The sequence below is a fragment of the Phocoena phocoena genome, chromosome 9 (genome assembly GCF_963924675.1).
Source record: "Phocoena phocoena chromosome 9, mPhoPho1.1, whole genome shotgun sequence".
NCBI classification, from domain to species: domain Eukaryota; kingdom Metazoa; phylum Chordata; class Mammalia; order Artiodactyla; family Phocoenidae; genus Phocoena; species Phocoena phocoena.
Window position 1 is genome coordinate 30,460,922 of NC_089227.1, and position 15,377 is coordinate 30,476,298.

The window sequence follows — 15,377 nt, forward strand, 5'->3', positions numbered from 1 at the left end:
ATAAATTATCCATTACTACAGAATAAGCAGGAAAAAAGGAATATTTATAAAATGAAACAATGTTAAGTCACTAAAAAGATGAGACAGACCTATCTGTAATAACATGGAAAGATATCTACAACAATTAAGTGAAAACAAATAAGCTGCAAACCAGTATATATAGTACAATCCTATTTTCAAAATAAAACAATGTGCTTGACGAACAATGTGTCTGCAAACTACGGCTGGTTGGCTGCCTGTCTTTGTAAAAAAGTTTTACTGGAACATAGCCATGTTCATTTATTGAAAAGGAGACCACATGACCCACAAAGCTGAAAATATTTACTATTTAGCCCTATAAGAAAAAGTGTGCTATCCCCGATATATGCCAAATTAACTGACATTCTCTCTCTGCTCTACTTTTACTTATATATGTTGTACATTTCTATAATATTTGAATGCTTTAATAATTTTTTTATAATCAGAAATAAGCAAAAAACATTTCAGGGAATTGGTTAAATACCGTGTGGCCATTAAATGATGCAGGCATATATTCATTGATATTGAAATATCTCCACCATACATTAAATTTTAAAACACAGTTTATAGGATACCATGTGTATATGAGTCTCATTTTGCTTTCAAAACTGAGCTGTTAGACACAGCTGGGCAGCATAGAACAGCTACCTTTTAAAATATCACAGTTATTTTGTTCAAGCGGAAAGAATTTTTTTCCAAGTATTTCTCTTGTTCCAAAAGAACTGCTTCTTCATTGTTTCTATCAGTGTCCTTGGACTAAGCAGAATGCAAAACAATACAACATCTACTACATGTGTATCTGCCACAAGTACCTCCATCTCCGTTTACACCAACTCCTTCATCTCTAGTCATCGATATTTGATCCTCAAGAGCCAATGCAGACTAACCCTCATCACTTCAAAGACACCATCATAAGTGGGAAAAGAAAAAACAGAAAGTGTCTTGGGCATTCCCCGATAAAGATGGTAAACTCAACCAAGGCACTTAACCTCTGCTGACTGTGGCTACCCTACCAAAATAGTAAAGGTGTTTTTTTCTCTTTTTTTAAAAAAGCATAAATCTATGGGGCCAAAACAAAGATAGCAAGAGAGGAGACAACAGCAACAGAACTCCAGAAGCTGGAAAGCATATAGATGAGTGTTAACTGATTTAGCAGACCTGAAAAACTTGGATATTAAAAGAGAAACTAAAAAGAAATTGAAAAAATAAGAAAAATCAAACAGCAATTCATTTTTCTCCACAGAAGCCCACCCCGAAAAGGCCCAGAAACAGCTGCACCAGGTACCAATGAAAATAGGGTGAAAAGGCGACCAAAAACAGAAGGAATGGGTGAAAATTTATCTATAAAGCAATTTGATTTCTAAACTTTTTTTTACCACTCCAAACTAGACAACAGCCCCTCCATCACTGCAGAAAATGTGAGATGTGTTTTTGGAAGCCAGTAAAACATTTAAGGGCCTGGGCACCAAACTGAAAACTGGGGAAGTAAGTGAAATTCAGATAGTGAGTGCTGAGGCTACCCCTCCTCCCCCACCCTTTTCCTCCCATTCAGATCCCACACACCTGGAGGCATATACATCCTGCAAGAGACTGGAAGTCCTTCTCTAGAGAATCTGACCAGCCCAAGAGAAAAGACCTAAATATACTAATATATACCAAAAAAATAGACACTGATATTATGTAGTAAAGAATTTGGCTGGCCTTTGTCCCAGGTTCCTGGGAGGTAGCCTCCAAAAGCCTGGAAGTTCCTGACTCATTGTCTTTGTTATTCATGGTGGGCCCCTAGATAGTTTGTGCTGAGATAACTCAGAATGGGCTTTCGCCATGTCAGAAAGACCAACCCTGCGATTAGAGGGTTAGGGCTTTTCAGTTGGGGGAGGCAGGGGAGACCAGGAAATTGAGTTCAACCAAGTGGCTAATGATTCAATCATATCTACACAATAAAACATCAATAAAAATACTAATTACGTAGAAAAAAGTCATTATTTTAGAGATACACATGGAAATATCTAGCAGTGAAATGTCACAATTTTTAATTTAAATATTCTCCAAAAATTGGAGAAAACAAATATTGCAAGATGTTTAAATTGTTAAAATCTAAGTGATGGATATATGGGTATTTATCATGTTTCTATTTTTCAGTACATTTGAAATTTTTCATAATAAAAAGTCAAGATAAAGCTACTTCGGGAACACCTGTGCATGAAGTAGTGAGTTGGATTTCCATGACTATCTTTAAATGGGGACAGGATGAAGAGGAGAAAACTAGGAGTATTCTACCATTATCTTACCATATCCTGCCATAGAAGCGCCATTCTCGACATCCACTGTGTTCTTATTTTCCTCTGCTAGAGCTTTAACGTATCTTTTGCTTAAATCTAGTATTTGTTCACGTAACTTGACACTGCTTTGATGTCTTGGTTGTTGAAAAGTATAGTGCAGTAACATCAATCCCCAAATGAGTCCAAATATAAGCAACAGTAAACTCAATTTCTGGGACATATTTTTTCTTGAGATTGTAAAAATCATTTCTGATGAAGCAAACAGACTCAATTGAAAAATGGTAACTAGAGGCAAGCCACCAAACAATCAAGACTTTTCAAAGAAGAAAGAAAAAAATCTCCTCCTCTAATGTATACTCTTCATCTTCAGCAAGGTTGCCTCCAACTCTCAATTAACTCTGTAAAATTGAGAAGAAAAAAGGTGATTAGTCTTAACCTGCATCAGTAACAGAATAGACAATGACAGATAAGAAGAGATTCTATAAACAGTTTTTATTTGGAACTGGATCATCTTCTTTGATAACTTTCTCTACCACTAAATAAGCTTCTGGGTCTTTTATCAGCCCCATTTACACAGCTCTTCGACAATTTAAACTAGAAATAAATGTCAATTCATTAAAACTACCTGAAAGAAATGCCACCATGGTCACAAAATTCTTTGAATGACTTCTTATCATTTGTAACTAAAACTATGGATATATAAGATTTATAGCAGATCTCAGCTCATTCAAATACAGGTCACCAACCTAAATGTGTAAAAGCAATTCCTCCTCCTCCTCCTTTAAAAAGAAAAAAGAGGTTGATGCCAAAATGAAAGTAAGAAATAAGGAAAGGTGAAAAAAAAAAAAAGAAATAAGGAAAGGTGAAACAGACTGGAAGATGAAAAAGGCGGTCTGACTTAAAAAAAAAACAAAAACAAAAACAAAAAAAAACCCACAATATAAATAAGAATGCCAGTATTTGAAAATGTCACTAGAAAATACTACTAATGGCGATGAGATAATCTTAAAAAGCATCCAATCTTAAGTTGGAAAATAAGCTGTAATTTCTAAGTTCACACTTTTAAGTTTATACCAGACATGACATGTGCTAAAACAGGTAGAAATTTTTTTTTACCTTTCCAAATTTACAATTCTAAATTTTAAATAATGCAGGTATTTTTATAATTTATAATTTTTATAATTTAAGGAAAAATTGAAAGGTTATACTTCAGTTTTTTAAAAAAGAGAAAGGTAATGACCATCATGGAATCTTCAAACACCTGGACAGTAACAATGTGCGTGAATCACCAAAGTGTCCAGTGAAGAAAACTCTTCAATTACGTCTAATGGAGTAAAATTCGTTAGGAAGAAATATACCTGGAGTCAAAAAGTGCATTTAACAGCTTAATGAAAATAATCTTAAGAACTTTTTAACTTCCTAGAGTAGTATGGTCAAATAAAACATACTAATTCTAACCCACTTAATAGGGTATAATCAGTGAACTAAAAAAATCTAGTTTGAGGATAATAAGACTAGAAATGAATACAGTATCAATAAAGGTGAAGCACCCAATCATTTTCAACACATATTTATGAGTCAGCATATATGCTAGGCAGTAGGAAAACCATGTTTTGCCCTAGAAATTTGTTTTCCAGCATAGGTGCTTTCAAACCTTTTTTTAAATAAAATAAGAAAGTATTTACTTAATAATCTTATGCAAAATATCAAAACAAAATACATACAATCAAAGCTTCTCTAGCAGATGCATGTGTGCTGAGGTATGTGTAAGAGGGGGACCTCCTGCCCTGCCAATTCTTGTTCAGAAAATGACCACTCTTACTTTCCCCCACCCGGCTACCTAGTCCCCGACACGTGTCTAATAAATCCTGGAGCTCCAAGGTCTGAAGAACACCAATCTACTCTTGATGAAGTGTACTCATCCTGCCAAACCTCACTACAAGCGTGACTACACCACCAACTGGGTATATTAATTACTATGGTAAACTAATAACAGTATTAAAAATTAGGAATTAACTCATTTTCTAATTTTCTTCCACTTCTGCTTTTTTCTTTAGTTACCATGCACACAATAAACCCCCTCAGATCTCACTGAAACAAAACCATTAATATCAATACTGGATTTTACTAAACTTTGCTTAGCAAAGTAAGGTAAACGTTACCTAATATCTTTTTCTACAAAGATTTTTACATTTGAGTTCAGAAAGTAGAAATTCTGGATTCTCAAGCAAAATTTTAAAACATTCTTGGATACACGTATGTTAAATGTATTCTTTTATAAATCTTTACAGGCTCCTATGTCTTTTCAAGTTTGACCTGAGTGCTAGATTATCTGACCCAGCACTCAGTGTAAAAGTCAACTGGGAATCTGTCCTGAAGCAGTCGGAACAGGGTTCTAAAGGTGGCATGACAACAAAGCCAGAAAAGTGACATCACCAGAGAATTGAGAACATAGACTTGAAGGTATTTTGGCAAATGAAGGTTAAAATGACAGCTGAGAAAGCTCTAGGTTACTATACCTATCCAAGACCAAAAAGGGAGAGACTGAAAACCAGAAGGACAGAGCATACTTCAATTAAATAACATCAACAATCATTACTACAATCACTTACTTTACCAGACTCTGCTCTAAGCTCCTTACATGAATTAACTTATTTAATCTTCACAACATCCCACACTAATATTCTCACTTAAACAGGTGAAAACACTGAAGCGAAGAGACATTAAATAACTTGCCCAAGGTCCGACAACTAGATACCGTTGAGAAAGAGGATTCAAAGCTCAGGCTCTTAACCACCGCCCCTCTTTTACAGCAATGCAAATAGAACAGGAGCAGCAGAAACTGCAGCGGTGAACGAGTGCTGAGTCCTTATCATGGGCCTAGCTCTGAAATAAACACTTCACAAAGGTTACTTCATTTGATATTTGCATAACCTCAGAAGAAAAATGTTCTTGTTATTCCCACTTTAGAGATGATTAAATTAAGGCTTTGTTTGAGTGGTTAGCCTGCCTAAGATTTTTAGCCAGGTCCACTGACTTCACTTGCCCAAACTTTGGCAAGGGCTACAAGTCCACAAATTCGGAATCTCCATCTCCATTCAGGGTCTCTCCTTTCCTTTAAAAGGGTCCTTAAACCCAGTCCTATTAGAACTCCTAGGTTTTACAAAACTCTACAATAAAGTGACAACCCTCCAAACTGTAAATGGCATCAGGCAGAGAACAGGAGATTCGTGGGTAAGGAAGCAGGGGTGGCTAGTGGAGGAAAATAGTCAAACAGGGAGCCTGACGGTAAGAGGTAAAATCCTTCCAAGTAGGTATAAGATTAAGAATGACAGGCTGCTCACCATTATGAACACAAACTTTGCTTAACGTGTGAGTGGCAGTACCAAAACCAGACACAGAGAGAAAACACTGGTAGTGGACAAGGCAGAAGCACAGCTGAGGAGGATATGCCCCCAAAGTAATAAATCCCAGGGAACAAGGAGGCCTAGTTTAAACCTAGCGTTTCTCAGTGTGAGGGACCCAAAGATCTAAGCTGCAAACATTAAATAAAGAGCCCCTTATTGCTCTATATTGACTGCATATTACCCAACTGTACCATCAGATTCAGAAAAGAGGCTTTCATAAAGGTCTTCATAGGCTTGACTCTATATGGAATGTGTCTGCTCACCACTGCCCTCAACTAAATTAAAACAGGCCATCACAGGAGGAAGTCAGGAACTTTTACAGGGACTCTACAGTAAGAAATTTATATGCTTTGTATCAATAACTTGCTTGTGTTCCTTATATGTTTTTCTGTGGAGATGAGTAAAATATTTACTATGAAAGGGTTTGTCTTTGGGAATAGCAAAGAGGTGACAAGTTGGGAGCAATTAACCCCATGCAACATTACAGAACTACAAAAGGACACGAAGGAATAAAGTGAATGTGGGAGCTACCAGGAAGAAAGGATAGCCTGGAGCCTTCTCTAAGTTGAAAAGATGGCCCAGAGCCAGCTTATGCCTGACAAAGAGCTGAGCAGTTCAATGGCCCATGAGGATTCTCTGCTGTGATTCAGGACAACCTGAAAACTGTTCTACCTAAGGGTTCACTTCCACAAGCAATTCCAAGCAAGCCCAGCAGAGGTGACTAAAATTCCAACAAGGATAAATTCTGCCTTTGGTCTCTTCTCAGGGAATGTTTCACATTAAAACCGCGTGGAGAGTTTTGCTGTGTTCTTTTTTTTTTAATCCCGAAGCTGGGTCACACCCCATCTCAATTAAAGTAGAACGCCTGGAGCTCAGAGCCAGGCATCAGTATTTTTTGAAGAGTCCTATTTTATTCAATGTGCAGCAAAGTTTGTCCAAATCGCAAATTGCTTCATTAAACAGCAGCAACAGCTACAGGAAGGGCCCCTAATTTCCATGTTACAAGTCAGTTCATCAGGTATGACACAGGATTCCTACCTGTGCCTACCTATAATGACTTTGAAGGGGAAGGGGTTAGAGAGAGAGAAAACAAGGGATCTCTGCTGGAACACAAGTCATTCCTGCCAGGGTGGGCTAGGCCCTGCACTTACTAGGCAGGGGTGGGGGTGGACTGAATAGAAAGCAATTTCCACTGGGACCACTTCAGTCCCTAGGATTAATATGAATATACTGTTCTGTTCTCTAAGAAATATTTCTGTGGTTTCGTATAGAAAAAAAGCAGACAAGAAGTTTTTGAATTCTTTAGCAACTAAAGGTTATGTACTTCAGTGCTTTTAAAGAGAAATAATTCTTAGACTCAATCTTTAGGAAGGAGAAAGAAAAGGGAAAGTTCATTATCTCTCCTTTCTGTGCAATGTTCAAAGTTGCAAATGGCATAGAACATGCACTTTGAACCTCCCCAGTTTTTCTTTGTGTTTCAAGTACTGGTCCAGCTCCTGAAAGGCCACCTAGATTAGGATGGAGACAATAACTAGAAGCCTAAAAGGCCTACACTGTCATTGAGAACTTACGGCTACCATCCAGCAGATTATTTATTAGAGTTCTTCCTCCACCAAAATAGTCTAAAATCCAAAAACTTTTAAATCCTAACTTCTAGGCCGCTATATTAACTTCCTACTAATCACTTAGAAAAATAAAACTTCAAATATGTCCCAAGTAACAACTGGAGTTTTTAAAGGCAAAAATAAAATCATTATTGAAATGGAGCAAGACCCTGTGTCGGCCTCCTGGGTACAAATCCTTTCTGTGTCCCGTTTCTTGTTTTTAGGAAACAGGCTTCATTCACCCTCCTAGACCTTCCCTGAGTTCCAAAGAACATATTCAAACAGTCGCTAATCAGGGAAGTGAGAGAATGCAGAAACAAAGCAGTCAAGAAACCATAGTGCAGTAACAGGGCAAGGTTCTGGTTCCTCCCCAAGGAATGAATGTAACACACCTCTGAGTTCTTCTTCAGGAACTAAAGTCCCTACCCAGTTGGAAGACAGTAACTTCAGTCTGAGCACAAAATTTGTGGAAGACCACCCTGTTACCTCACCACCAACCAATCAGAAGGAAGTCACACACCACACGGCTCTCTCCCTAAATTTTGCCTATAAAAACTTCTCCCTGGGCTTCCCTGATGGCACAATGGTTAAGAATCCCCTGTCAACGGAGGGGACATGGGTTCCAGCCCTGGTCCGGGAAGACCCCACATGCTGCAGAGCAACTAAGCCCGTGCACCACAGCTACTGAGCCCGCGCTCTAGGGCCCGCGAGCCACAACTACTGAGCCCACATGCCTAGAGTCCATGCTCTGCAACAAGAGAAGCCACAGCAATGAGAAGCCCACGCACTGCAACGGTGACCCAACACAGCCAAAAATTAATTAATTAATTTTTAAAAATTCCTCCATGTCTTTAAAAAAAAAAAAAAAAACTTCTCCCTGAAAACAGGCTTTTTGTGTATTAGCTGTCCCAGACTCCTTCTATGGCACCTTACAATAAACACTGTGCTTCCCCTTCCGACAACCCAGTGTCAGCAGACTGCCTTGGCTTTACTGCACACAGGCGGACCCAAGTTTTGGTTCAGTGAATTTATCACCTTCATGATCATTATTATTTTGACCTAAGAGAGACTTCTGAATATTTTTAGGATTCCCAGGGGAAATTTCTCATCCTGTGGTGGGAGACAGATGGGCCCCAGGCTGAACAGTTTCTCCCCTGTGGACAGAAACTCCATAAAAGCAGGATGATGGAGGAGGCTGGGCCCTGCCCAGATAAGGGATGAAAGACCATATATTCCTCATTCTCAAAGTCAAGGAGACCTCCCTGACTACACATGAGCAGAAAGACTCCCTGGAGGTCAAAAAGGGAGGGGGCACCACCCCACAGTGATATCAACTACCCATAGGCCTCTTAGCTAGAATCCACCTTGGCTAAGAGATGTGCATCACACATGGGAGGACCCTGAGATATACCTAATACGGACTCAGAACCAGGCAAAGCAAGATGACTGGCCAAAGGAAACCCAGAAGAAATGCCCCATAAGAGTGATTCAAACTGCCACGAGGGCATGACTCTCTCTCTGAGCCCGCCCATGGGTCTATCCACACGTACTGTACTCTTTTTCCTCCTAATAAACACTTTACTTGCTTCACTACTTTCCATCTCTATGTGGAAATTCATTTCTACACAGCTGACAGGCCAGGGCCTTGTCACTGGCCACTGGTCCCTGGTGGTACAGTGGCTAGGATTCAGCACTCTCACTGCCGCTGCCTGACCTCAATCTCTGGCCAGGAACCGAAATCCTGCTTCAAGCCACTGTAGGCCAAGGCCATCCAAGATCAATCCAACTGCAGAAATTACAAAAGAAAATTACACACCGAAATAGAGACACAGATGTAGAGAACACACGTATGGACACCAAGAGGGAAAAGCGAGGTAGGGGGGATGAACTGGGAGACTGGGGTTGACATATATACACTAAAATGTATAAAACAGATAACTAATAAGAACATGCCATATAGCACAGGGAACTCCACTTTGCTGTACAGTAGAAACTAACACAACATTGTAAAACAACTATACCCCAATAAACAAAAAATAATAAATTAATTAAATTAAATTAAAACAAGTAGGTAACATACCTACTAAATATTTAAGGGGAAAAAAAAAAAAGAAATTACACACCATGTGGCCCAAAGGTAGAAGAATTAAGGAGAGGAGACACACTTAAAATGAAGTATCTGTAGAGCACTAGATGTGAAGAAGGGCAAGAGAGTGTGGTCCAAGTACCATCATCTCCAATTGAATTCCTGCAGCTACTTCTCAAGTGGTTTCCCAGATTCCTCTCCAACCCCACTTCAAGCCACTGTCCTCAGAGCAAAACAAGTCATGATCTGAATAGTCACAATTTAAATTTCTCCAAAGGAGATATGCAAATTGTCAATAAGCACATGAAAAGATGCTCAAATCACTAATCCTTAGGGAAATGCAAATTAAAACCACAATGAAATACCACTTCACACCCATCAGGATGGCTATGAAGGGCATCAGAACATGCCAACCCAAAATATGCCACTTTAGTATAAGGATTATTTTGAGCTGAAGGTAACTGAGAAATAACAGATGCAGGAAGGCCTCCCTGTACTCCCCTTTTCTACCTAAAAGCAAGACATGAATTACCTATGAGAAAGGTGAGAACACTCTTATCACAGAAGACAAGGCACAGATGCTGAGATAAATCTGAACAAATACACCTTACTAAAAGAAACCTTATCTTCCATTAGTTTCCCCCATTTATTCACCTTCCCACAATTTACTACCTCCAGAAGCTCAAACTCCTTTTCCTTTGTCTTGTCACATTTCCACAATTTACAGCTCTTTGTTTAAATGGTATATAAGCTCTCAGCACTAACTGGTTCTCTGGAGCTTTCATTTCTGTGATGCCCACCATTTGCACATGAAAAAAACCTTTTTCTCCAGTTGATCGATCTTTTGTCAGTTTAGTTTGCAGAGCCCTGGGCACTGAACCTAAGAAGGTAGATGAAAAGGTTTTTTCCTTCCCTTACAGCAATTATTAAAAAAACAAAATCAGAGAAATTGCCGAGGCTTCTGGGAAGATGGCGGAGGAGCAGGACGCGGAGATCGCCTTCCTCCCCACAGATACACCAGAAATACATCTACATGTGGAGCAACTCCTGCAGAGCACCTACTGAACGCTGGCAGAAGACCTCAGACCTCCCTAAAGGCAAGAAACCCCCCACGTACCTGGGTAGGGCAAAAGAAAAAAGAATAAACAGAGACAAAAGGACAGGGACAGAACCTGCACCAGTGGGAGGGAGCTGTGAAGGAGGAAAGGTTTCTGCACACTAGGAAGCCCCTTCGTGGGCAGAGACTGCGGGCGACAGAGGGGGAAAGCTTCGGAGCCGCGGAGGAGAGCGCAGCCACAGGGGTTGCGGAGGGCAAAGCGGAGAGATTCCCACACAGAGGATCAGGGCCGACCCACACTCACCAGACCTAGAGGCTTGTCTGCTCACCCGCCGGGGCGGGCGGGGCTGGGAGCTGAGGCTCGGGCTTTGGTCGGATCCCAGGGAGAAGACTGCGGTTGGCTGCATGAACACAGCCTGCAGGGGGTTAGTGCGCTGCGGCTGGCCAGGAGGGAGTCCGGGGAAAAGTCTGGACTAGCCGAAGACGCAAGAGACTTTTTCTTCCCTGTTTCCTGGTGTGCGAGGAGAGGGGATTAAGAACGCTGCTTAAAGGCGCTCCAAGAAACGGGCGCGAGGCACGGCTAACAGCGCGGACCCCAGAGACGGGAATAAGACGCTAAGGCTGCTGCTGCCGCCACCAAGAAGCCTATGTGCGAGCACAGATCACTATCCACACGCCCCTTCCGGGGAGCCTGTGCAGCCTGCCACTCCCAGGGTCCCGTGATCCAGGGACAACTTCCCCGGGAGAACGCACGGCGCGCCTCAGGCTGGTGCAACGTCATGCTGGCCTCTGCCGCCGCAGGCCCGCCCCACACTCCGTACCCCTCCCTTCCCCCGGCCTGAGTGAGCCAGAGCCCCTGAATCAGCGGCTCCTTTAACCCCATCCTGTCTGAGCAAAAAACAGACGCCCTCCGGCGACCTACACACAGAGGCGGGGCCAAATCCAAAGCTGAGCCCCTGGAGCTGTGAGAACAAGAAGAGAAAGGGAAATCTCTCCCAGCAGCCTCAGAAGCAGCGGATTAAAGCTCCACAATCAACTTGATGTACCTGCATCTGTGGAATACCTGAATAGACAACGAATCATCCCAAATTGAGAAGGTAGACTTTGAGAGCAAGATTTATGATTTTTTCCCCTTTTCCTCTTTTTGTGAGTGTGTATGTATATGCTTCTGTGTGAGATTTTGTCTGTATAGCTTTGCTTCCACCATTTGTCCAAGGGTTCTATCCATCCGTTTTTTCTTAATTTTTTTCTTAATAATTACTTTTTATTTTAATAACTTTATTTTATTTTACTTCATCTTCATTCTTTCTTTCCTTCCTTCCCTCCTTCAGACAACGAATCATCGCAAATTGAGGAGGTGAACATTGAGAGCAAGATTTATGATTTTTTCCCCTTCTCCTCTTTTTGTGACTGTGTATGTGTATGCTTTTGTGTGAGATTTTGTCTGTATAGCTTTGCTTCCACCATTGGTCCTAGGGTTCTATCCGTCCACTTTTTTTTCTCTTAATAATTATTTTTTTATTTTAATAACTTTATTATATTTTATCTTGTTTTATTTTACCTTATCTTCTTTTTTTCTTTCCTTCCCTCCTTCCTTCCTTCCTCCCTCCTTCCGTCCCTTCTTTCTTTCTTTCTTTCTACTTCTACTAATTCTTTCTTTCTACTTTTTCTCCCTTTTATTCTGGGCCGTGTGGATGAAAGGCTCTTGGTGCTGCTGCCAGGAGTCAGTGCTGTGCCTCTGAGGTGGGACACCCAACTTCAGGACACTGGTCCACAACAGACCTCCCAGATCCACATAATATCAAATGGCAAAAATCTCCCAGAGATCTCCATCTCAACACCAGCACCCAGCTTCACTCAACGACCAGCAAGCTACGGTGCTGGACATCCTATGCCAAACAACTAGCAAGACAGGAATACAACCCCACCCATTAGCAGAGAGGCTGCCTAAAATCATAATAAGTCCACAGACACCCCAAAACACACCACCAGACGTGGACCTGCCCACCAGAAAGAAAAGACCCAGCCACATCCACCTGAACACAGGCACTAGTCCCCTCCACCAGGAAGCCTACAGAACCCACTTAAACAACCTTAGCCACTGGGGACAGACACCAAAAACAACGGGAACTATGAACCTGCAGCCTGCAAAAAGGAGACCCCAAACACAGTAAGATAAACAGAATGAGAAGACAGAAAAACACACAGCAGATGAAGGAGCAAGATAAAAACCCACCACACTTAACAAATGAAGAGGAAATAGGCAGTCTACCTGAAAAAGAATTCAGAATGATAGTAAAGATGATCCAAAATCTTGGAAATAGAAAAGACAAAATGCAAGAAACATTTAACAAGGACCTAGAAGAACTAAAGATGAAACAAACAATGATGAACAACACAATAAATGAAATGGAAAATACTCTAGAGGGGATCAATAGCAAAATAACAGAGGCAGAAGAACGGATAAGTGACCTGGAAGATAAAATAGTGGAAATAACTAACGAAGAGCAGAATAAAGAAAAAAGAATGAAAAGAACTGAGGATAGTCTCTGGGACATTAAACGCACCAACATTCGAATTATAGGGGTTCCAGAAGAAGAAGAGAAAAAGAAAGGGACTGAGAAAATATTTGAAGAGATAATAGTTGAAAACTTCCCTAATATGGGAAAGGAAATAATCAAGTCCAGGAAGCACAGAGAATCCCATACAGGATAAATCCAAGGAGAAATATTCCAAGACACATATTAATCAAACTGTCAAAAATTAAATACAAAGAAAACATATTAAAAGCAGCAAGGGAAAAACAACAAATAACACACAAGGGAATCCCCATAAGGTTAACAGCTGATCTCTCAGCAGAAACCCTACAAGCCATAAGGGAGTGGCAGGACGTATTTAAAGTGCTGAAGGAGAAAAACCTGCAACCAAGATTACTCTACCCAGCAAGGATCTCATTCTGATTTGATGGAGAAATTAAAACCTTTACAGACAAGCAAAAGCTGAGAGAATTCAGCACCACCAAACCAGCTCTACAACAACTGCTAAAGGAACTTCTTTAGGCAAGAAACACAAGAAAAGGAAAAGACCTACAATAACGAACCCAAAACAATTAAGAAAATGGGAATAGGAACATACATATCGATAATTACCTTAAATGTAAATGGACTAAATGCTCCCACCAAAAGACACAGATTGGCTGAATGGATACAAAAACAAGACCCATATATTTGCTGTCTACAAGAGACCCACTTCAGACCTAGAGACACATACAGACTGAAAGTAAGGGGATGGAAAAAGATATTTCATGTAAATGGAAACCAAAAGAAAGCTGGAGTAGCAATTCTCATATCAGACAAATTAGACTTTAAAATAAAGACTATTAGAAGAGACAAAGAAGGACACTACATAATGATCAAGGGATTGATCCAAGAAGACGACCTAACAATTGTAAATATTTATGCACCCAACATAGGAGCACCTCAATACATAAGGCAAATACTAACAGCCATAAAAGGGGAAATCGACAGTAACACATTCATAGTAGAGGACTTTAACACCCCACTTTCACCAATGGACAGATCATCCAAAATGAAAATAAATAAGGAAACACAAGCTTTAAATGATACATTAAACAAGATGGACTTAACTGATATTTATAGGACATTCCATCCAAAAACAACAGAATACACATTTTTCTCAAGTGCTCATGGAACATTCTTCAGGATAGATCACATCTTGGGTCACAAATCAAGCCATGGTAAATTTAAGAAAATTGAAATTGTATCAAGTATCTTTTCCAACCACAACGCTATGAGACTAGATATCAATTACAGGAAATGATCTGTAAAAAACACAAACACATGGAGACTAAACAATACACTACTTAATAACAAAGTGATCACTGAAGAAATCAAAGAGGAAATTAAAAACTACCTAGAAAAAAATGACAATGGAGATACGACGACCCAAAACCTATGGGATGCAGCAAAAGCAGTTCTAAGAGGGAAGTTTATAGCAATACAATCCTACCTTAAGAAACAGGAAACATCTCGAATAAACAACCTAACCTTGCACCTAAAGCAATTAGAGAAAGAAGAACAAAAAAACCCCAAAGTTAACAGAAGGAAAGAAATCATAAAAATCAGATCAGAAATAAATGAAAAAGAAATGATAGCAAAGATCAATAAAACTAAAAGCTGGTTCTTTGAGAAGGTAAACAAAACTGATAAACCATTAGCCAGACCCATCAAGAAAAAAAGGGAGAAGACTCAAATCAATAGAATTATAAATGAAAAAGGAGAAGTAACAACTGACACTGCAGAAATAAAAAAGATCATGAGAGATAACTACAAGCAACTCTATGCCAATAAAATGGACAACCTGGAAGAAATGGACAAATTCTTAGAAATGCACAACCTGCCAAGACTAAATCAGGAAGATATAGAAAATATGAACACACCAATCACAAGCACTGAAATTGAAACTGTGATTAAAAATCTTCCAACAAACAAAAGCCCAGGACCAGATGGCTTCACAGGGAGAAGAGCTAACACCTATCCTCAAACTCTTCCAAAATATAGCAGAGGGAGGAACACTCCCAAACTCATTCTACGAGGCCACCATCACCCGGATACCAAAACCAGACAAGGATGTCACAAAGAAAGAAAACTACAGGCCAATATCACTGATGAACATAGATGCAAAAATCCTCAACAAAATACTAGCAAACTGAATCCAACAGCACATTAAAAGGAGCATACACCATGATCAAGTGGGGTTTATTCCAGGAATGCAAGGATTCTTCAATATACACAAACTGAACAACGTGATACACCATATTAACAAACTGAAGGAGAAAAACCATATGATCATCTCAACAGATGCAGAGAAAGCTTTCGACAAAATTCATTTATGATATAAACC

The 15,377-nt window shown here is 40.0% G+C and overlaps 1 protein-coding gene across 1 annotated transcript in view; it reads right to left on the reverse strand.

Annotated features, from left to right (window-relative positions):
- CCDC126 (coiled-coil domain containing 126) overlaps positions 1–15,377 on the reverse strand; it is a 53,788-nt gene that overhangs the window by 23,416 nt on the left and 14,995 nt on the right. Inside the window, exon 2 of the mRNA XM_065884228.1 lies at positions 2,310–2,698. Coding sequence (XP_065740300.1) covers positions 2,310–2,547 — 238 coding nt within the window. The 5' untranslated portion in view covers positions 2,548–2,698. The remainder of the gene's footprint in view (positions 1–2,309; positions 2,699–15,377) is intronic.